We start from the raw sequence: 23,689 nt of genomic DNA, 5'->3' as shown, positions 1-23,689 counted from the left end.
TTGATCCTCTTAGTTATTTGTGCACAGAACAAATGAGTGAGAACAGTTTTGACTTAGAATGCTGACATGAGGGTAACATTCATATTGGTTAACCCTTAGCCATAATAGGGTGTATTATGTGCTAAGCACTGTGCTGAACACTTGACTTACCCTGCTGCTCAGGGCTATTGGAGGATGGGCCCCAGAAGAAGACTGACAGAAACTGGCATTGATCTCTCACTCATGATTACTTTATCATTTCTATAATAAAGTGTATAGCATACTATTAGAATGTACTGTGTTTGTGACACCAGTAGTGGCAGATTATCTTTTCATCTGTGCTGTGATTAGGCTTTCTTGGTGGAGGAGTCAAGTGTTCTCCAGAGTCTGGAGCACACTGGGGCTGAGTTTCATGAAATGTATTTCAAACAACATAGTTGTGCAAGGTGTTGATACATGTTAAATAGAAAAAAAGAGATTTCTAGTTAAAAAGTGGGTAATACTTGTTTAGAATTTGTTCAACCATCCTCTTTACCATAACACTTCTCAGAACTGTTAATGTGCTGATGTGTATTATGAATCTCTATATGAGGATGATACAGCATCTGGTCTTTCTCACCTCTCCCCTCCTTTTTTTTTTTTTTTAAAAAAAAACTCTTCAAAGAGAATGTTTTTGGGCAGGAAACATTTTGGGAAAAGGTGTTCCAGACCAGAGTTTCTCAGCCTTAGCTCTGTGGACATTTGGGATCAGACATTTCTTTGTTTGGGGGCCGTCCTGTGTCAGTGAAGGACGTTTATCAGCATTGCCCCCACCCAGCTGTGACAATGAAAAATGTCCCCCAGGGGCAAAATCTAGTTAAGAACTATTGCTCTAGATTAATATTGCAGTATTCCAGGAAATTATAGGATACATTAGCAATTTCTATCTGAAAGTTTCCTTTTAATGTGGAAGAAATAATAGTCTAGAAAGTGGAAGCACAGGTAGAGAAGGTTCAGTATATTCTGCTGTAATAAACGTTCTGGATCCACTTTGTACCCTGGCCTGATTTTCTTTTCTTTTCTTTTCTTTTTTTAACATCTTTATTGGAGTATAATTGCTTTACAATGGTGTGTTAGTTTCTGCTTTATAACAAAATGAATCAGCTATACATATACATATATACCCACATCTCCTCCCCCTTGCATCTCCCTGTCTCCCTCCCACCCTCCCTATCCCACTCCTCTAGGTGGTCACAAAGCACTGAGCTGATTTCCCTGTGCTGTGTGTGGCTGCTTCCCACTAGCTATCTGTTTTACATTTGGTAGTGTATATATGTCCATGCCACTCTCTCACTTTGTCCCAGCTTACCCTTCCCCCACCCCATGTCCTCAAGTCCATTCCCTGGCCTGATTTTCTAATAATTATTATGTGGAGAATTTACTGCAAAAAATAATTTCAAACTTTGCAGAATATTATATGGTAGAGACTAAAAGTATATTTTCCATTAAAACACTAGCCAGATATTTAAATTGAACTGCATATGATGATACTGCACTTTTCTAAAATCCATTTTTTCTTTTTTTATACAGGGCTATTTTCTTCTTTTTGAGTCCATGTTAGATTCTGTCCTTTATGCAAAGAACAAATACTTGGCAAAAGGAGGATCGGGTGAGTATAAAATTCTAGTTTTAGTAATCTAATTCTAGTCTAGCAGAACCAAATGAACCTTTGGATTTCAAGTAAACTATGCATGACTGAGAAAGTTCCCAATAGAGATGAAAGACATTTCCATCAGAGGAAGATTTAAGACATTTGTTTAGTGTACCGTTGATAGTAGAACATTATATAAGATATGCAGAACTCTTAAGTTAATGGTATTCTCATGAATACTTTTAATAAAAATACTAAGGACTAGATTTGGAAGCTTTTTGATATTCAAATAAAAATCTAACAGAGACTCTTTGATTTTTAATCTTTGTGACATTTAGGGTTTTTTTGTTTCTGTTTTTTCCCAAAAGAATGTTTCATACTAGGTTGGAGATCATTCACTTTGGTAGCAAATATTCCATGACTTCATTGAATGTATAAACCTGGCTTCTTTGTAATTTAACAAGAGCATTTAAGTAGTGAGTGGTTTCTACTAAGTTTTTAAACCACAGTATACCCAATCAGTATTTTTCAATAGATCCCAATAAATTTGGAAGGCTTCCTTTTCATGGCCATGGTGAACTTTTAATCATATTAGCTCTGCGTACTCAAAGTGAGATTGTGTTTTTACAGGCTTTCTGCTATGAACAGTTGTATACAAATAAATGTTCTCAGGGATTATGTTTTACTCATCTTTGGCTCTTCACTGAGCTCCACAGCTTCTGGAACATAGATAGAACATCATACATGTTTTTTGCATTGAATCATTAAAACTGAATTGAATAGCACGTCTCCCTTCATTCACCTTTCCCTGTACCTTCCCTTTCTCAAAGCTTCAGAACCAGTAAATCATTTCCATGGTCAGAGTACAGTTGATAAAACTGTTATATAAAAGTGGGTGAAAAGGAGGATACATTTTGAACTGGTGACATAAAGCACTTGACCATACTTACGCCTCCTGCCCATCCATGTTCGATGAAATTACTTTGGCAGTAAAAATCAGTAAGGCCAAAACATAAAGCATAGAGAAAATTCTCCAGTACAGTTGAGTTCTTTTTATAATATCATTTAAATAGATTGCCTTTGTTTTTCAAAATGCTCTCATTTTATCACTGTATTTCCTGCAACCATTTCAAGATACGCTTCTGATCTCTGACGTGAACGTGGCTAGAATTTTTAGATATATTTTACCCTGCAACAATTAGCTGTATCTCTCAATAATTGCAGTGATTGTTTTTTAAAGACAACTACACTTAATGACTAAAAACTAATATTATCTAGCATTTGTTGATTGTGCAATAGTTGCCAAATAATACGCTGTACCTTTATCTTATTACATGTAATCCTCACGTGTTGTAATCCTCACAACAGCCCTGTGAGACTTTAGAAACATAGGTGTCCTGGATGGTACATATTAAGTGTCCAAGTCTTGAATTTTTTTTTTTTCTAAGCTCAGATCTGCCAGACTCCAGTATTCTTGTTCTTTTCAGTATCCCTTGTTGTTTCTTTACTAAAGTGCATTTTATTGAATCTAATTCTTGCCTTGAAGTTGTTCTAGGGAAGATTCAGAAAACTGTTTCCATACTTCCCTGAGTGGTGTTCATTGATCTTACTGAAGGACTGACAGCAACTTAATACATTTAAATTGAATTCTTGATGAAATTCATTAAGAACTTACAGCCATGTGAATAATGAGGTTATAGCTGAAACAGTGGCAGAGCTATTTCCCATCATCAAAGGGATAAAGTGGAGGCTTTATTCTAGCTCTTTCCATATTTTTATATAACTGCTGTTAGCACTAAGATAATCTGGAAGTATATTGAAGAGAGGTCAGCATATAACTTCATAAGCAGTGCTGTTGAATGTTACTTGTTAAAAGAATCAAGAGTAGTAGGAAAAGTCAGAAATGAGTAACATGAAGTGGTTTAGCCTATTTTGTGTATTTGTGTATGCCTTGATGAATAAATATCATCTAGATGCTCATTCTTTTATTGTAAACAAAGTTTTCTTTCATGTTTTTCTGAAGGAAAGATTTATTAAGCAATTAGCAGTGTCAAGGTTTTAGAAAGAATGATTGAATTATGAGAGAGGGAGACTATTGGAGACCATATAAGCATGAAGGGACCACAGTTTATTTTTACATGAATCCAGGTTCAGTTTATGTCTCACTTTATATTTAATGGCATGGAGTAAAGCCTTTATAAAAGACAGTCAGCCAGTAACTTGAGTATTCATGCTCCTTATCACCAGGCAGTTCCACAGTACTTTAGAGGTACTCATTTACTACTGTTATCACTAATAAAAATAAAGCTTTGTGGGGATTCCCTGGCAGTCCAGTGGTTAGGACTCTGTGCTTTCACTGCTGTGAGCCCAGGTTTGATCCCTAGTCAGGGAACTAAGATCCCACAAGCCATGCGGTGCGGCCAAATAAAAAAAATTTTTTTAAGTTTTGTAAAGTTAGTGAAAGTGGATTTACTATTTTCTTCTATTATTAGCTAAGACTTACTAATTGTATATCAGAAATTGTTGTGTTTTACATTCAGCCAACCAAGAGATCAGGAGTAAAACCAAGAAAATGTTAGGTTGAGATCAATGCATAATTTTACAAGGAATTAAGATGAAAACCAATGTATATTTTAGGATGACAGCATAGAATGTAAATGCTTTATACCCTAAAAGTGTCAAATACCACATCTCACAAAAATTGTAAAGGGAATGCAGGAGGTAGGTGGGAAAGTGTGTATACTTAAATGGATTTATCTTTTTTTTTTTTTTTTTTGCGGTACGCGGTCCTCTTACCGTTGTGGCCTCTCCCATTGCGGAGCACAGGCTCTGGACGCGCAGGCTCAGCGGCCATGGCTCATAGGCCTAGCCGCTCCGCAGCATGTGGGATCTTCCCGGACTGGGGCATGAACCCGTGTCCCCTGCATCGGCAGGCAGACTCTCAACCACTGTGCCACCAGGGAAGCCCAGATTTATCTTTAATAGGAATTTATGGGATATCATTTAAAGCTGACAACTCAAGTAGTAGCATTAGAGCACATTTAGCACTACAGAGGTAATATTAAAATGATACTGTTGATTAAAATTGAATGGTGAGGCTTGTGGTCATTGATCCTGTCTGTATCATGATTGTAGTGGTGATTGTGTAACTCTATGTTATCAAATCACATAGGATTATACATCAAAAAGGACAGAGAGTGAGTTTTACTGCGTGTAAATTTTACCTCAATAGAGATGACTTAAAAAAAAAAAAAATGAGGGCTTCCCTGGTGGCGCAGGGGACACGGGTTCAAGCCCTGCTCCGGGAAGATCCCACATGCTGCGGAGCACCTGGGTCTGTGCACCACGACTACTGAGCCTGAGCTCTAGAGCCCATGAGCCACAACTACTGAGCCCACGAGCCACAACTTCTGAGCTGACGTGCCACAACTGCTGAAGCCCACGCACCTGGAGCCCGTGCTCCAAAACAGGAGAGGCCACTGCAATGAGAAGCCCATGCACTGCAACAAAGAATAGCCCCCTCTCGCCACAACTAGAGAAAGCCCATGCACAGCAACGAAGACCCAACACCGCCAAAAATAAATTAATTAATTAAAAAAAAATGAAGCAGCATCTTCCACCTCCTTCAGGTCAAATGAATTATGACATAATTTGATTTCTAGCTATTTTGAAAAATATATTAAAACTCTGTACTAACTACCTACTTCTGTAATTGTTGTTAGTATTATCATTGCATCTCTTTTTGTAATTAAAAAAGTAATTGGGTGATTAAGAAGAGGAAAGGAGGTCTTCCCTGGTGGTGCAGTGGTTGAGAGTCCGCCTGCCGATGCAGGGGACGCGGGTTCGTGCCCCGGTCCGGGAAGATCCCACATGCCATGGAGCGTCTGAGCCCGTGAGCCGTGGCCGCTGAGCCTACGCGACCGGAGCCTGTGCTCCGCAACGGGAGAGGCCACAACAGTGAGAGGCCCGCATACCGCAAAAAAAAAAAAAAAAAAGAAGAGGAAAGGAAAGGGAAAAACAAGGAAATATACTAACTTTATCATTACTCGCAATAGGAGATTAGTAAATAATGTTAAAAATAGACAACTAAAGATATTCTATAAGGTTGTAATTATAAAGTTAGCTACTAGAACAAAAAGGCAAACTTTGTAAATTAAAGAATTAATACTTAGGAAAAAGCAAAAAGACCATGTAGTTGAACTACTTAAAAAACAAAATAAAACAAAAACTACAGATACAGAATAATATAAAATGGTAGAGTTGTGAACAAGAAAAAGTTCTCATATCAATAATGTAAATGGACTAAATTCATTTATTAAATGAAAAAGAATTTCAGATCGGATCATAAGAGAAAACCCAATTCTGTGCACTATATAGTGACACACCTAAAACAAAATTATATAGAAAAGTTAAACTTGGGTTAAAAAAGATACTCAGGCAGATAGAAAAAAAGTCATGATATTGATACCAAACAAAAGGGAATTTGGGCAAAATATTATATAATTATATGAATAGGGCTTAGCATTAAGGAGCAAAATCATGCCCATCTTCATAACTACTGAAAAGGTTTTTTGTTTTGTTTTGTTTTTTGTGGTACGCGGGCCTCTCACTGTTGTGGCCTCTCCCGTTGCGGAGCACAGGCTCCAGATGCGCAGGCTCAGCGGCCATGGCTCATGGGCCTAGCCGCTCAGCGGCATGTGGGATCTTCCCGGACCGGGGCACGAACCCGCGTCCCCTGCATCGGCAGGTGGACTCTCAACCACTGCGCCACTATGGAAGCCCTGAAAAGGTTTTTATATATAAAATGAATAATCTGAAAGTTTAAGAATGGAATACTTACCTAGTTAGTTTCCAAGAATCTCCCCACAAAATATCTACTAATTACAAAGAGAAAAGAGTAAATTTCCATGTAGAAGCCTAGCAGACTCCACTTTAGTCAAGTAATCAGGGTTGACATCGTCCAGAATTGGACCAATTGAAATTGTAGGAGCACAAAGAAATAATTCGTTGCTTTGAAACTTCCTCAGAACTGATAATAGTTTTGTAAAATCATAATTGTTGCATAGAAATGTAGGTGCCCATTAAAGGAGACATCTTCCATGGTACTGGAAAAGAATGTTGTTTTCATTGCCTTTCATTGCAAGGAAAATGAAAGGTTTCTTCCCCCCTCATATGGTCAGAACAAAACTCAACTTTCTTATGAAGTCCTTCACAGTGTACATCTTCTCTGATTTATAGTTGTCAGGATTATAAAGTTGAGCACTATGTTCAGTACAAAGCAAGTTACTAAGACAGCCGTATCCTAAGTCATTGTTTCCTAATCTTGGCAGACCATCACAGTCACTGGGACCTTTTGTTAAAAATATGGATCTTCAGACTCCACGTCTGATCCTTTTGAAACAAAATCTAGGGGAAGAGTCCTGTCGTAAGAATTTATTTAAGATGTGCCCAGCAGTAGGTATTGCTGCCTCTGAAAAGTAGACAGGTTTAGGTGTATATCATTAGTAGAGCCTAAGTCATGTGTTCATGCCTAACTTGCAAGGGAGGGAGGGAGGGAGGGAAAGCAAGTTTTTGTCATTTTCAGCTTTTATAGAGGGAAGTAGGCCCTGCCTCAACATAGGAAATCTCTCAAACAGTTCAGAGGGGGGCAGCAAAATAGAGTGGCAGATATGTACTATATACACTGACAGATCTGTCTCTCTCAGGTTTTGCATTAGAATTTGCATTGGAAACCTGATCCATGCGAATAAGAAATTGCCTCTGTTATAAAGTCCAGGTTTACAAATATACTTTTCTTACTATTTCCCTCTCTGTAGAAAGCTGAGCTGTAGACTTTACTGACTCCTCCCCCATTTCTGCTTGGTTGCTCTCCTTTTTAGGATCTCTTTACCTTATCACCTCATTCCTTTACTCAGATGGAATGGGTACGGCTGAATGTTTCCATTTTCCTCACTTTGCCCTGAAATTTTATTAATCTCTAAACTTTCTCAACCCTTTTTTCCTTCCTCTTTCTTCTCCAACAGGTGCTCATTTACTATGGGATAGTCGAGTTCCTCTTTCCTTTTTTTCCATTTGAAAAGCATAAAATTTGGCATCATGAATAAATGGAAAGCATAAAGATTTTGCAGTCAGACCTTGAGTTAAATCCCTGCTTCATCAGATGATTAGTTACCTAGTTAGCTGATGAAGACCAGTAATTTAGGCAGGTTACTTAATTTTTCTGAATTTCAGTTTCCTTATCTGAAAAATGAGGATTATAATCCAGCTTTATAGAATCAGTCAAAAGTCTGAATGAGATGCTTGACATAAAATAGTTGCTCAATAAATGTTAATTCCCCCCCTGAGTTATAGCTGGTAAACATGAGATTAGTGTTAAGGTTATACCTTATAAAAGTTTTGAAATGAATTTAGGCATCATGGTGTTATCACCTGCTGTTTGTATAGTACATATCTCAGTGTAATCAGCCACTAACACTGTCTCATAGTGCTTAGAGGTTTCTTTAGTATTTCCATAATTTACTGTGTACTTCCTCATCTTCAAATCTGTTTTTCCCACGTTTATTATTTTTGTTCTGTTCAGTGATATTGCAGTAGTGTCATTTTCTACCTTTTTTTCTTATTATAATTTTTCAATGCATATTGCAGCAACATTTTAGCCTAGTTAAGCTTTAGAATGTGGGCCTAATCACTATTTATACATTTATTATAAGTTAACATGAGAAGATGTTCCAATTTCCAAATAAATATTAATTTTTAAGATAACCTTATTATATAAATTAATTTTTTAAGCTTATTCAACTCCCAAATTATTTATGGATGTCAGTCATTGTATTGTTGACTATTATTTCAGTGAAGTCTACCTCCATGTGGTTCACATATATTGTGAAAAGGACAGTCTATTTTGATTTATTTATTATCTCCTTTCATTCTAAACCTTTTTCCTCTCTGGTTATTTATATACAAGCAGTGATGCTAGTGTTTACTAGGAATTGTTTCTTTATGCATCTCAGTCTTATCCTTTAGTGTCCAAAAGTTTGTGAGGCATTTCTAAGGGATAAAGGATTTCCCATCTTTATCTGTTCACCATGTGAGCTGTTCTAGTGACAGATGAATTTTGGGCAGTGAATCGAGAAGGACACAGATGTCAAAGCCATGAATTTATAAATGGTCTGTTAAGAGAGTCCTTTTGTCCAATCAACACTTTGTTAATTTCACCTACAAGAAGGAATAATTATTCAATTATGCTTCTTTCTGACAAAAATCAGGTGACAAATGTGTCAGAATATGAAGGTAAAGGGTTAGTCAGGATTCTGACAAGTGGCCCAAAATTTTAGCCAGCTCTGAGGAGATGGATAAAGAATCAAATTGACCTATAGCATTGATAACAAGTCTTTCATAAATATTCATAGATCTTACTAACTGAAAGATAAAAGCTAATTTCATTTCTAAATTATAACAAATACAGGAACGATGATTTTCTGTTTTATTCTTTTGATTTTCTGTATTTTTGTGAAATATAATTAGCTTGAAAAATAAACCTTGAGGGACTTCCCTGGTGGTCCAGTGGTTAAGACTCAGCACTCCCAATTCAGGGGACCTGGGTTCGATCCCTGGTTGGGGAACTAGATCCCACATGCCTGCCTCAACTAAAAGATCCCGCATGCAAGTAAAAGATCCCACGTGCCGCAATGAAGATCCCACGTGCCACAACTAAGACCCGGAGCAGCCAAATTAATTAATTAATAAGTTAATAACAAATAAGTAAACCTTGGAAAAGTTAAATCATATTCCTCTTTAGTCTGTTTCTCTTATTACCAACATATTTTCAAAACTTTTTAATTAGTTTTAGTAACTTACAGTTTTTCCTTATGAATGAAAAAGCTATCCTTATTTCTTAGTAATATTACTGACTAGTACATCATATTGCTTGATACAGAGCCGGAGTTCAGCAAACTTTTTCTACAAAGGACTAGGTAGTAAGTATTTTAAGTTCACTAAGATTTTTAATAATATTCTAAAATAGAAGAACTCTGTGAACCATGTTAAGTAGCTTGAATGTACACTGCACAACTCCAGGGGATATTTGGACACTGTGAGTGGTGCTCCCAGAAGTAGCACAGTATAATGGCCCTGATAATGACCTCCCTCATCCATTTTTCCCTCATCTATATCAGGGATATCTATATCTGGTGTGCTGCCTGTTTTTGTAGATAAAGTTTTATTGGAAAATAGCCATGCTTGTGTATTTATATATTGTCTTTGGGGCTTTCACATCGTAGCAGCAGAGATGAGTAGCTTTAATAAAGACCATACACAAAACCTAAAACAGTCACTTTACATAAAATGTTTGCTGACCCCTGATCTGTACCCTTATGTTCCTCTTTAAGGGTGAAATTAACAGGATATAATGTTGGAAAGCTTACATGATGGTCATATTAAGTCTGACAAAGTATACAAAAAGAAGTTGCCAACTATCTAACATTGCTTCAGAATTCTGTTTCTTCTTCAGTGCTTCTCATAGTAAGGACCTGGTTCAGGAAACTAAACGTACATACCTTTCCTGTAGCAGATACTCTTGCTGGGTCAGCATTTACAGTAGCACATCATTTACTTTGAAAAATTTGTATTGATCAGAAATTTAAACACAGTCAAGAGGCTTAACACATCCGTGGAGGAAGAGGAGGGTAGAAGTAACTCAGTTTACACAGCAGTCGACTCCAGCCCAATGCAGCTATCATATCTGCCTTACATGCCCCCTTAGAGAAGACTTGAGAAACTTCTTATCAGTGACATAGCACCAGTTATTTTTTCTGGGTATCTCAGATGTCAGGTTTGGAAGAAGCAATTGCTCTGATGCCAGCAGATCTTATCGTGGGCTTTATTTAGAAGATAATTTAGTGCTGCTGTCGTTGAATAATAAAATTCCTACAGCTGTGGAGAGAAACAGTTTGGGGGAAGGAGAGGGTTATTTCTCTGCTGTTTAAGTCTGAAGGCTAGTTAATAATAGTAAAATTTTTTCCTTTGTGCATTTCTTTGGCACATATGTACTTGCTTTCAGTTTGTTGATATAGGGGTATGTAACTTATATTTTAATTCAAGAATCCCCTACATGTTGACATTTGAAGGACAAAGTTAATTTTGCTATTTATTAGTCCAAAAAAAAGAACATCAATGTTATTTTTTAAATTTTGTGTTATAAAGGTTTTTACTAGTTATGAGAGGAGAGTTTCTCCCTGAACGCTCTCTTTCCTTACCTCTCTTAACACTTACTCTCTTGGTTTTCTTCTTACTTCTGTGGTCTAGCTTCTCAGCCATTTCTTTTCAGCCTCCTTTTCTTCTACTCATCCCTTAAATTCCACTACTCATTATGTATCCCTAGGTGACCTCATAAGCTCCCATTACTTATACTTGCATTTATGTGCTCACGGTTCCAAATTTATATATTGAACCCAGATCACCGCTTTTGAATTTCAGACCTGTATAGTCAGCTGTTTGTTGGATATTTTTACCTGTTTGTCTCATAAGCATTAAACTCTCATATTCCTCTTGAATCTGCCCTTTTTTAAATTTCCTATTATAATGGTTAGTACCACAGTTTACCCAGTTGCTAAGTCTAAAACTGTGTCATCCTTGACTCTTCCCTGTTTCTCACCTTCACAGCCAGCCGGTCTTACAGCCCTATGAGTTCTACCTCCTAAACACCCCTTGACTGTATCTCCTCCTCTCCATTCCCACAACCGTCAGTCTATTTCAGATCACCTGTATTATTACATTTATCTCTTAGTTTGTCTCTTAGTCTTGCTCCCTACCTTTTATTCTCCACATTGCACTCAAGGTGGCTTTTCTAAGACCAAAATCTGATCAAGTTGCTACCCTATGTAAAATTTTTCACTGGCTTATCATTATTCTTAGAATAAAGTCTAATTTATTAATGTGGTTTACTCAGCACTGTTTTCTTTGGTCCCTCCTTTGTCGACTTCTGTTTCACTGTTCCTCTCAAATTGGAGTGTACTGTGCCCCTACATGCCCACTGCCCCCTCTGCCTAGAACACTCTTTCCCTCCCACTGGTAACTTAGTTGGTCTTCAGTTCTTGCCTTAAACAATATCCTTGTTCCCCTGCTACAGCTACAGCTAACTCAGATTTCTGAGTTAGCTGTTTTTTTCTGTAGGTCCCTTAGTAACTTGTGCTTCCCCTTTCTTAGTATTTATTACATCACTAATAATTGCTAATATATTTGTCAGAATTGTGTAAATGTAAGTTTGAGTAGGGACATGTATGCACAGTCTGTAAAATAGAATAACTTATCAGCACACATTTGGTGCTCATAAATGTTTACCTTTCATAATGGATGAGAGAGGGTAATATGAACTGGTCTTCTACACAACTGTAAAATTCTATCACACAACACACCTTTTTAAAGGATTTGCCTCTTCACGTTTCAGAGGAACATTTAAAGTAAAAATCTAGTACCTCTTTCTTTTACAGTCAGCATGTTTAATGTTAATAAATATGTTTATTTCAGGATTGTGTCCATCCTTTCTAAATAATTTGAGTGGGAACCCATCATTGAAATCTTTGTTTTAATCTTACCATCACAGTAATAGAAATCTTTTATTTATTATTTTTTTAAAGAGGCCACAACATGGAACTTGGTTATTTTCTCTGATCTATACCTTTGTTAATCCCCTGCTGCTAGTAATCATTTGCTAGCAATCTGTACTGTTGGATTTGATATTTATATTTAGCCTTTAAAAATTATATTTTGTTACAAAGAGAGATAATGCTAAATTGCTCGTTGTTTTATTTGTTACAGTCTACCCTGATATTTGCACTATCAGCCTTGTGGCAGTAAGTGATATGAATAAACATGCTGATAGAATTACTTTTTGGGATGATGTCTATGGCTTCAACATGTCCTGCATGAAGAAAGCAGTTATTCCAGAAGCTGTGGTGGAAGTTTTAGATCCAAAGACTCTTATTTCAGACCCCTGTAGTATTAAGGTAGGTATTTTACTAATTTTATTTTCTTTAACAATATGGCTATTTTTCTTAGTTTTCATTTATGAGTTTAGTATTTCAAATTAATATATTGATTTTATTTATGTATCTTCAAAACAGTAATTATTCTTTCTATTTTAATTAATCTAAAGCAGCTTGATATCATAATATTTGCCAGTTCACTGTGTCATCCCTTTGGAATCACTTCTCTTTATATATTGAAGTTCCTTATACTGAAGGGTTGAATCATTTATTTTGGCTTAGCGAAGGCAAAAAGTCCTGCTGTATTGTCATTTCTGCTTCACCAGCACATTCTGGCCTTATCCTAGCATCTCGTTTACAGCCAGATTATTCGTTCATATATGTTTCACACAACTTCTCTCACCCAGATTTCTTCCAGCCTTTTCAGATTAATTAATTATAGTGCCTGTGCCCATGAAACTAAAACCCTACTATGTTCACATTGCTTAGTTAATTCCTTTTGTGTTTCAATCTTACTCTTCACCATGTTAATCTCTAGTTTTATTGTCAATTTTGCTATGTCGAATTTACATGGGTAGAATAATAACTTTGCAGTGAGTGAAAGTCCTGTTGCTTTTTTAAAAGACTTCTTAATTCATCTGTTTCAGTTGTATCATCAGATAAATATAGCCTGTTCAGTGTTAAGTTCAGAACATTGTCTCTTCTTTTTTAGTCCACTGTTACTTTCATAGTATCAATAGTTGTTCTCTGCACAAAGTAGATACTCAGTTAGTGTTCATTAATTTTCTTAAATTGATAAACTGTTTTAAGTTAACACATAAAGTTTCTCAACAACAACAAGCTGATTAAAATTGCATTCAACTTTTAAGAAAAAAAAATACAGCCTGGTTAATGACTGTAGGACTGTTCACTGCCCTGGTATACTGAGTGTAAGGGATTTATTTGGGTTCTTTGACTCAGGGTAGGGGTGTAAGCCAACTCAGCATTAAGACTGAGCAGAAAGAGGAGGGTCATGTGGGTGTGCTAATTTCTCTCTCTAGTTATCTCTTTGCTTAATGCCAGAAATTCTATGAATAAATAAAATAGTTGAAATAGAAAATTTAGGACTGATAAAGGTGTTTAAAAAGTGTATATATATATATATACACCGTTTCTCTTATTTTCTTTGTTTAGGTAAATATAGTATGTTCTGTGTTCTGCAATCCTCCTATAAATAAAAGGCAACCATGCTGTAACGTTTTAAAATTTTTCTCAAACTATTTAAAATAGAGTAATGTTTCAGGTAGTCATATGAATTGTGTTCACTGTATACCTACTCATGGTAAGTCAAATGTTGACAGCCTTTGCAGCATCATTTGGTCACACTGCTGTAACTGAGTCCATCTACTCTCCATAGTGAAATGGAGAAGGATTTGAACTAGGTAGGGCAGAATAAGAAAATAAGGATATTTGGCCATTTTTTTCCTGAAGTGAATCTTCGTAGTTGGTTTTGCTTGTTGGTTGGAATTGTTGTGGTTTTTCCTAGTATGTAAGAAACTTCAGATGCACTTACAAGAGTGAATTCTAAAACACCTTGTCCTTTTAAATAGCATATGTTTTCAAGTTGGCATTTCCTACAAAACTATTAACTGTTATCACACGTAATTTATTGTAAATGTATACCACTGGTGGTATACAGAATGATTTTAGTTGGAACACAGGAAAACATTTTTTATTTGAGAGTATTTTAATGTGCCTTAGAAAAAACTTTAGTACAACAGAGCCATGATTTGATATATATTATTCTTATAAGAAGTCTAAGTAAAAAATACTAATTTGATTTAAAGAAAAATTAACTGAATAATAGTGCTAGTAGCCCTTAAATTTAGAAATAATCCCAAAAGTGGGGTGTGAATGATTAAAGTTGGCAAAGCATTGGTTTACAGTAATCCTTTTTGCATAAAAAAAAAGAAGGAATACTTTTCTGTTTGTTTCTGGTTTTGTTTTTACTATTTTTACTAAGTTCTTCCCTCCACTCTTTTTTCACGGGTAGCATATAGATTGCCATACAACATGTGTCTCAGATTTGGAGTTTTCTTCAGATTTCACCCTAAAAATCACAAAGACATCGTTGTGCACGGTAAGCTATTTCATTCTACTTTCACAAATCTCTCTAGTAGTGCAGTTGATTGGCAGGCTAATGAATTACCAGGCTTGTGATAAATGAAAAAGACTACTGCCTTTGACAGTCTATCTTTGCCTTTGTTAGACTATCGAATAGATCTGTTTTAATAGGTCAGTAGACTTCAGAAAAGTTAGTTTAGTTCAGAAGAGAAAGTATTAGGGAACGGTGTTTACAGAATGATTTTTCTTTATAGATTCTTCATTATTACCTATCACATAATTAACTGAGAGCACTCAACTTTATCTTCATAGACAAAAATTAATGTCCTGCTCCTCTCAATAACTCTTAACACTCAATTTAGACGGAAATAAGATGTTTATTTGGTGTAATATTTTATATTCTTGTGAGAAAAATAATGAAGAAACTGATTGTTTACCTTTCCTTAAAGAAGCAACCTGGTGTAATAGAAAAAGTATGCACTTTAGAAGAGTTAGACAAATCTGGTTTCACATTTGGTTCTGCCACTCACTAGTTTGTTACTTTGTTCAAGTTACCTTAGGTAATCTGTACCTCAGACTAATCAACTGCTTTAAGAAAAATATTAATAATCCTTTCTGACTAGAAGACTAGTTACATTGATTAGTGATATAATATGTGAAAGCACCTACAATGTAGCCGGAAATGTTATTAAAATATAGTAATGCTTTTCTTAAATAATTTCTAAATGTATATTCATACTAAGGTAACAATATATGCCTTTACCGGGAGACTCAGAATGTTAATAAAATGTAGGCCTTTACTTAAGAAGGTATGAATTTACATAGGTGTTATGATATAAATATTTATATTATTTTAAATTTTAATTATATTGTTTAAAAAATACGAATTATAACTTCAGGATTAAAATTTGTATTGAAAACTGTATTGTCAGAAACTGTGTGAAACAGATTATAGTCATGTTAACTGTGACTCTTCAACCTGATTCTTTTCAATACTTTGCTCAGATTGACATACAAAAGATTATATGATTTCTTTAAAATTTTTTCAGTTCATTTTGAGCCAATAATTATTTTATATCCAAATGAGTTTAACTGTGTTCTTTGATGTTTTGAGGAATTCTTTTTTTCATTGAAATTGGTTTTACAATTTTGAAAAGTTTAGTATCTAAATCCCAGATGTATGATCATTAAGCACCCATTGTATATTCATTTAATTGGTGAAAAGCAAAATCTCATTCTTCCCATTCGTTTATCCCAGATTTTCTAATTCTGCTTTTTAGTAACTGAAATGATTTGGTCAATTGAAATTACAGGCTAAAGTCTTTAACTCTTACACTTACTCTGTGTTTTGATATTAGTAATCCTTGAGAGTTAAAAAAGACCTCTTTTTAAAAAAATTTATTGAAGTGTAATTGATTTACAATGTTGTGTTAATTTTTGCTGTATAGCAAAGAATGTATATATAACATATATATGTATATATATGTTATATGTATATACACATTCTTTTTCATATTCTTTTCTGTTATGGTTTATCACAGGATATTGAATATAGTTCCCTGTGCTATACAGTAGGACCTGGTTGTTTAATCCATTCCATATATAATAGTTTACATCTGCTAAGCCCAACCTCCCACTCCATCTCTCTCTACCCCACTCTCCCCGCAACCACAAGTCTGTTCTCTATGTCTTTGGGTCTGTTTCTGTTTTGTAGATAAGTTCATCTGTGTCATAGTTTAGATTCCACTTATAAGTGATGTCATATGGTATATGTCTTCCTCTGTCTGACTTACTTCACTTAGTATGATAATCTCTAGATCCATCCATGTTGCTGCAAATGACATTATCTCATTCTTTTTTATGGCTGAGTAGTATTCTATTGTATACATGCACCATATCATCTTTAGCCATTCGTCTGTCAGTGGACATTTAAGTTACTTCCATGTCTTAGCTATTATGAATAATGCTGCTATGAACATTGGGGTGCGTGCATCTTTTTGAATTATAGTTTTGTCCAGAAATATGCCCAGGAGTGGGATTGCTGGATCATATGGCAACCCTATTTTTATTTTTTTGAGGAACCTCCATACTGTTTTCCATAGCAACTGCTCCAATTTACATTCCCATCAACAGTGTAGGAGGGTTTCTTTTTTTCCACACCCTGTCCAGCGTTTGTATTTTGTAGATTTTTTAAATGATGACTATTCTGACTGGTGTGAAGTGGTACCTCACTGTAGTTTTGATTTGCATTTCTCTGATAATTAGTGATGTTAAGCATCTTTTCATGTGCCTGTTGGTCATCTGTATGTCTTCTTTGGAGAAATGTCTGTTGAGGCCCTCTGCCCATATTTTGATTGGGTTGTTTGTTTTTTTGTTGTTGAGTTGTATATTTTGGAAATTAATCCCTTGTCAGTCACATCATTTGCAAATGTTTTCTGCGATTCCGTATGTTGTCTTTTTGTTTTGTTTATGGTTTCCTTTGCTGTACAAAAGCTTATAAGTTTGATTAGGTCCCATTTGTTTATTTTTGCTTTTATTTTTATTTCTTCACCCTTTCAGAGTAAGTTTATAGTTGTTTGATTAATCATCTATATTTTTTTTTTCTTTTTTTTTTTTAATTTATTTATTTATTTATTTATTTTTGGCTGTGTTGGGTCTTCGTTTCTGTGCGAGGGCTTTCTCTAGTTGTGGCAAGCGGAGGCCACTCTTCATCGCGGTGCACGGGCCTCTCACTATCGTGGCCTCTCTTGTTGCGGAGCACAGGCTCCAGACGCGCAGGCTCAGTAGTTGTGGCTCACGGGCCTAGTTGCTCCGTGGCATGTGGGATCTTCCCATACCAGGGCTCGAACCCATGTCCCCTGCATTGGCAGGCGGACTCTCAACCACTGCGCCACCAGGGAAGCCCGATCATCTATATTTCTTAAAACCTTCCTTTCCTTCCCAGTATGTGTCCTCTAACATGAGCCTGACATGAGTAAGATTTGTGGCCTAATGCATTTATTACATTTTCATTGTCTGTGAATTCCAACCACCCACCCATACCTGCTCCAGCTGTCTTTTGCTCTTTGACATTGTGCCAGCTCCTTACACTCTCCCCTGCCAGCCGTCTGGAGTTATTATGCAAGCCTAGTCTCTGCGGCTACTTTTTAGAATTTTTGCCTGGTTACTTGGGAATAATCCATTAGAAAAGGTATTAAGAGGATGAGTGCCTAATTGGAACTTTGTTTCTCCATTACATAATCAGAAGAATTAATGGAAATATGGGAAATAAAAAACAATGCCTGGTAAAGTGATGGAGAAAGTTACTTTGGGGAGGAAGAGGTGTGGCTTTCTTAGAGTGAAGAAAAAGATATCCAGTTTTGTACTGCTAAGTACAAACCTTCAAATACATTAAATGCTTGCTTTCTTATGCTGGAAACTTGAATGAATAGCTAAAAAATAAGATGGACGATTTCTCTGAATAGTTAAGCCCATTTGAAATCTATGCATAACCATTTATTTCATAATGAGATTCTAAATTTGTGACCTAATTAAAATATTGGAGGAAACTGGATTTTTCAAACTAACAAGATGCTTAGAACACCCTCTTTGAATTTAATTTCGATCGCATGTGTGCTGTAGACTGATAGTGCTTTTAGATGGCTTTGTGAAGTGTGTTGGAGCCTTTAATGGAAAAATATCTTTTCTTTGCAGTCTCCCCCACCAACATACACACAGACACACACACATACAGCCCAGAAGAAATTTGATAGCATTTCTAATTTAATGTTTTGCATTAGCAAACTTTATGTTTTGGGGAATTTAACATGATGTGATACTTATATGTAAATGTTTGAGTCTTGGTTGTCTATAATGGTTGAAGGATAATTTTCCAGTGAATGCTAGTAACACATACATAGCAATTTTCTGACCATTTTTTACTGTATCAGTTGATATTATTGACAGTTAAGGTCAAATCACCTTTGCTTTTATGATGAGGTACAAAGCTTTAGTTAGCAACTGGCTTCCTATCTATCATATCAGCCTGTCTACCCTTGCAGTAAATGAAGAATAAAGTCCATTATTTTTATGGAAAGTTTATAGGTGTTCAAAAGCAAATGAGTTAAGGCTATACAATTTAGAACCAGTGTGTTTTATCTTGTGAGTTATGGCTTATTTTTTAATGTCATTTATGTAATTGTGTAATGTTCTCTTACTCTGTGTTCCAGCAGCATTTATATTGGCATCTGTCTGTATAAGCTCCTTAAAGATATAGACAAGCATCCTTTTCATAATCCTAGGTGTACATTAAATGACTTCTCATACTTCCTTTTATATAAATGTGAGTTGTTTACCTTAAGAATGAAAATATTTAAGAGGGTTTTATCAGATTACATGCTCACATACGTAATGTCTTTAACATGTAAAGATTTTTTTTATTTGATACATCATCTCTTAAAGCAATCATTTTTCTATCTTAATTTGAACATTATATTTTCTGTGTTTTATTCTACCTCTCTATTAGTGTGTACTGGAATAATGACTGTACAGCAGTGTTCAGTTTGTATAAACTTTCCTTAATCTGATTTTAAGCCTCATTTAACAAAGAATATTATTTTTTCTAGCCATTTTTCTTTTACTGCAGTTGTTAAAGATGAACCAGTGGATTAAATAAAAAATATCAGACTTTGTCAATACTTGTATTTAAAAACCTCTTATATTTTGGATTTTATACAAGTGCATAAACATGAGTTCAGTGACATTTGAGAGCTATTTAATTTTTATCATAACTTTTAAAATCTTTATAATAATGTAAAATTTTATATTAACAGACATTTCAGTTTGTTAAACAAATATTAAATGCTGACTATGTGCCAGATACTTGTCCGAAATCTGTGGGCACAAAACAAAACAAATAAAACTATACTCTGTCCTGAAAAGGCACTTAAGTGAGAGGAGACAAGTACTGACATTTTAGTATGAATAATAAAGATAGGAATATAGAGATATTAAGAGGGTAGTCTGAGATTGGGAGCACAGAAGTGAGGTATTTTTCTGGTGGAAAAATTATAGTTGGTAATCAAGTTTTACAGCCAAGATTTCATGACAAAGAAAATAAACTTTACCTCTCTCAAAAAAAAAAAAAGATTTGTGTTTTAAACAGGGAAGCCTATTCTGTTTCGAAGGATGAAAAGATTGACAGAAAAGCTTAAGTATGGTAGCCATGTAGGAAGTTCATTTTGGGGTAATTTCTATTCACTTATTTTTTTAATTCACTGGTCTTTTCTTCATTTGTATTCTTTCTGTTGTTAAGGTCTCCAATAAATATTTTCATTTTAAATATCATGTTTTTTAGTTGTAGAATTAATATTTTGATTGAGTTATTATTTTTCATCTTTTTAACCACTTTGGTCAATCTTTTTACCTAAATTCCTTAATATTTATAAGAATTCTTTTTGCTAATTTTTTTTTTTTGCTAATTTGATCTTAATTTGCTAATTAAGATCTGTTTGCTAATTCTATGAGCCACCTGCGATTCTACGTCTGTTTTTTCTTTTGACTGTGGTCACATTTTCCTATTTCTTCTCATATTTCATAACTTTATATTTTATGCTAGACATTGTATAAAAGATAGTACAGTCTTATGTAAGTAATACTTTCTCCTAGACAGGCCTCCACTTACCTCTGTCTGGTAGCTAGGATGACGGCCTGATCCCTTTTATCTAATCTGGAGTTGAGCTTGATCAGGGCTGGGTACCACTGCAGTTAATTTACTGTGACTTGAGCATAAGATTAGGCCTCTCCCTCTTGCCAACTTCTTGGAAAGACCATCAAAATAAAGCTGAGTTTAGGGAGGAAAACAGAGTTAGGATTATTTATGAGGTTTGAGAGATCTGATTTTCAGAGGGTCTGTCTATGCAGAGCAAGGGATTAGAGGGGAGAGGAAAGGTCCTGATCTGGGTTTGGCATAGTTCATGATCTAGTTGAGAATTGGTAGTGCCAACTAAAAATTGTCACTTGCTGTCTGCCTTTACAAGGATTAGGTCACTAATCTTCATGAGAGATTAGTTGCTCCCTCTTCGGAGCAGTTCCTCAGTGCTATCTGAGACGCTGTGTCCTGGGCTAGAGTCCCCATTTTGCCCCAAATAAAACAACTCACAACTCTCACGTTGAGTTTTTTTTTTTTTTCAGTTGACCGTAGACACAGCGAGGGGTGGGTTTCAGAGTGAGTTTTGAAGAGTAAACAGTGTAGTTGAGCCTTCTGCTTTTGAGAAGAGGGTGGTGCGTATTTACTCTCAGGATTAGCTGAAAAGTTTATTGTTCGTACAAATGGGTTTTCTTGAGATGCCTGAAACAAACCACCTCATCTTTCTGGGCAAGAGTTTGTGGAATAGCAGAGAGCTGAATAGTAATACCTTGCTAATGGTGACAGCGAACTGTGTGGTTGCAGATGCTTTTGGCTTTGAGATCTAAACACTGCAAGAAAACCTCTCTCTTCCTGTTTTGTCGTACAAGCACCAGCTTCATCTGCCTTCTTAGTTTGCAGAGATGACTAGATATCCCTTTCGGGATTCTCCAAATTCCAGTGCACCATACTAGCCCAGACCTGGCGGTCAAAAATTGGTTGGGTTTTCCTTATCCCAGCAAGGTTCCTGTGCCTGTGGCATTTTTACTGCTTTGCCCACGCATTGCCCCAGCATTGGATAGACGCTGTCAGGTGACAGCAACTGTTTCTGCCTGCTCAGTTGGGAAGGGCTCATTCCTCTCTGAAAATAATTTATTTAGACTTTTTTTTGCATCCAAGGCTCTTTGATGGTTTTAGTGAAAAATATAATTGTTTAGTTTCCCCAGTTTTTTTTTTGTTGTTGTTGTTGTTGCATCAGAGTAAGGAGAGGGTCTTTTGCAAACATACCCTACTAGAAACAGAAGTCCCTGAATGCGTTATTTTAAAAGACCAAAAATCTAGAGAATAAATCTGGGTCTACACATTTAGGATTATTTTTAAGTTAGGAAAAGTAAGTGAAAATAAACAAAAGTTAATGAGTGAACTGAAAATAAATTATATGTTACCTCTCAATTCTCATTTTGTTTTTCTTTTTTTAAAAAAATGATATACTTGATGAATGGTAGAAACATATATTTAAGAGGCACTGATATTTAGCTTTGGATGGAATCAGAACAAGTCTTGAGTTACAGTTTTTAAGGCTAATGTAAATGTTATTAAAAGAAACTTTGAAGTGTTTACCATTCTAACTTTCCTGATTCTCAAGGAGTACTCATAGTACTTGTTTTCATTTTACACTTTCAATAAGCTTTAAATTTTTCTGATGGCTAAAGAAGAAACATCAAAATGAGCCCATTTCTTTGCAGTTGTGTTCTTTAACTCTTCTTTCAAAGCTTTTTAAAAATCTCTGACAGTCGAAGCCTACTAATTTTAAACTCATTCCTTGGTATTAAATCAGTTCTTAGTACTTTTGGGTGTAAATTGACGTAATTTTGACCTTGCAAAGCCAATCAACTAAAGAAACTATTAAAACACATCTGTGTTTCTTAGAAATAGTAAGATTTGTCTTGAACTTGCATCATAGATTTTAGTGGGACATCTGGTATATATTTTAACAGGCTTCATTAAGTAAATTTTATGTCTCGGAGGGAGAGCATTTCTAATTGTGAGACTCCACCTCTACAGTCAGTTTTAGGTTTCTACTTAAATGAATAACCATACAGTCTAGAGCCTGTTCCTGAACTTTCTGCTCTCTTCTGAAACCTGAACCTTTGGAGTTAGGCTTAGATGGTGTTGAGAATACTTAAATCTCTTTATTTCCAGGAACTGGTTATTGAATAGTATTATGTGTTAAGAGCTGCAAGGCATTATAGTAATATAATAGGCATTAGGCAATATATAAGGCATTATAGTAATATAGCTGCAAGGGAATATAGTAATTAGCCATTAATGCCTCTATTCATGAGGCATTAATGGGGGAGACAGATATTAAAGTTTACTTTGTGGCTATTAGATAATACCAAAGAATTAATGAGAATTTGGTTATATGTGATAAAGGCATTGTAGTTATATAAGGAAATGTTCATATTTTTTAGAGTCATAAACAAGTAGGTAGGGGAGAAGTGACATGATGTCAGGCATTCATTTCAAGACAGTTCAGCAAAAAGAGGGTCACGGGGCAGAGGGAGAATAGATGAAGCAAATGTGCCAAATACTGGTCACTGTTGAATATAAGTGATAGGTACTCAGAGGTTCTGTAATTGTGTATATGTTTGAAGTTCTTCATAGTCGGATCTTTTTAAAAGATCATACTAATGACAGTATTCTAAGAAACACCTAAGAGTGATGAGGCAAATGTACTGTGCTAAGTTGCTTCTATAAAACTCAGCTATCTGCTATGGCTACCAAGGCTGAAAACATGCTTACCCTATGGCTTAACCTTTTCACTCTTAGAAATACCTTCATATGTTCACCAAAAAGACCTGTACAGGAATGTCCATTGCAGCATTGCTCATTAGATCCCTAAACTAGAAGTAAGGCAAACATTCATCAATAGTAGAATGGATAAATACATGCAGTATATTTATGGAATAATATACATCAGTGGGAAAAGAAGGTGATCTTGACTATACACTATGACATGGATGAATTTCATGAATGCAACATTCATGAAAAAAGGAAAAAAAGCCAAATATAGAATCTGTCTTTAAATTTCCATAACAAGCTAAACTAGTATAATGGTGATAAACATCAGAATAGTGGTTACATTTTGTGGGAGGATTTATCATTGGATTGGAAGGGGAATAATAGAAGCTCTGGGGTCTTGAGAGTGGTCTGTATCTTGATCTAGGTAGTGGTTGAGTGTGTTCACTTTGTAAAAGTTCACTGTGCCCAGTCAGTGATTTCCTCACTTTTATGTGTGTGTTATATATTTTATACTTGTATTCTTCAATAAAACATTTTTTAAATAAATGATTCTCACATTGGCTAAAAAAAGAAAATATTTTTTTG

At 35.4% G+C, this 23,689-nt stretch overlaps 1 protein-coding gene across 12 annotated transcripts in view; it reads left to right on the top strand.

The window, feature by feature from the left end:
* PRMT3 (protein arginine methyltransferase 3) overlaps window positions 1-23,689 on the top strand; it is a 137,343-nt gene that overhangs the window by 74,190 nt on the left and 39,464 nt on the right. For all 12 annotated transcript variants that reach the window (XM_067749622.1, XM_067749621.1, XM_067749627.1 and 9 more), the window contains 3 exons: window positions 1,549-1,627; window positions 12,425-12,612; window positions 14,624-14,710. In XM_067749622.1, coding sequence (XP_067605723.1) covers window positions 1,549-1,627; window positions 12,425-12,612; window positions 14,624-14,710 — 354 coding nt within the window. The remainder of the gene's footprint in view (window positions 1-1,548; window positions 1,628-12,424; window positions 12,613-14,623; window positions 14,711-23,689) is intronic.

Source organism: Pseudorca crassidens, chromosome 9 (genome assembly GCF_039906515.1).
Source record: "Pseudorca crassidens isolate mPseCra1 chromosome 9, mPseCra1.hap1, whole genome shotgun sequence".
NCBI lineage: Eukaryota > Metazoa > Chordata > Mammalia > Artiodactyla > Delphinidae > Pseudorca > Pseudorca crassidens.
The sequence above is the reverse complement of the archived record's forward strand: the minus strand, read 5'-3'. Positions and strand labels throughout refer to the sequence as shown.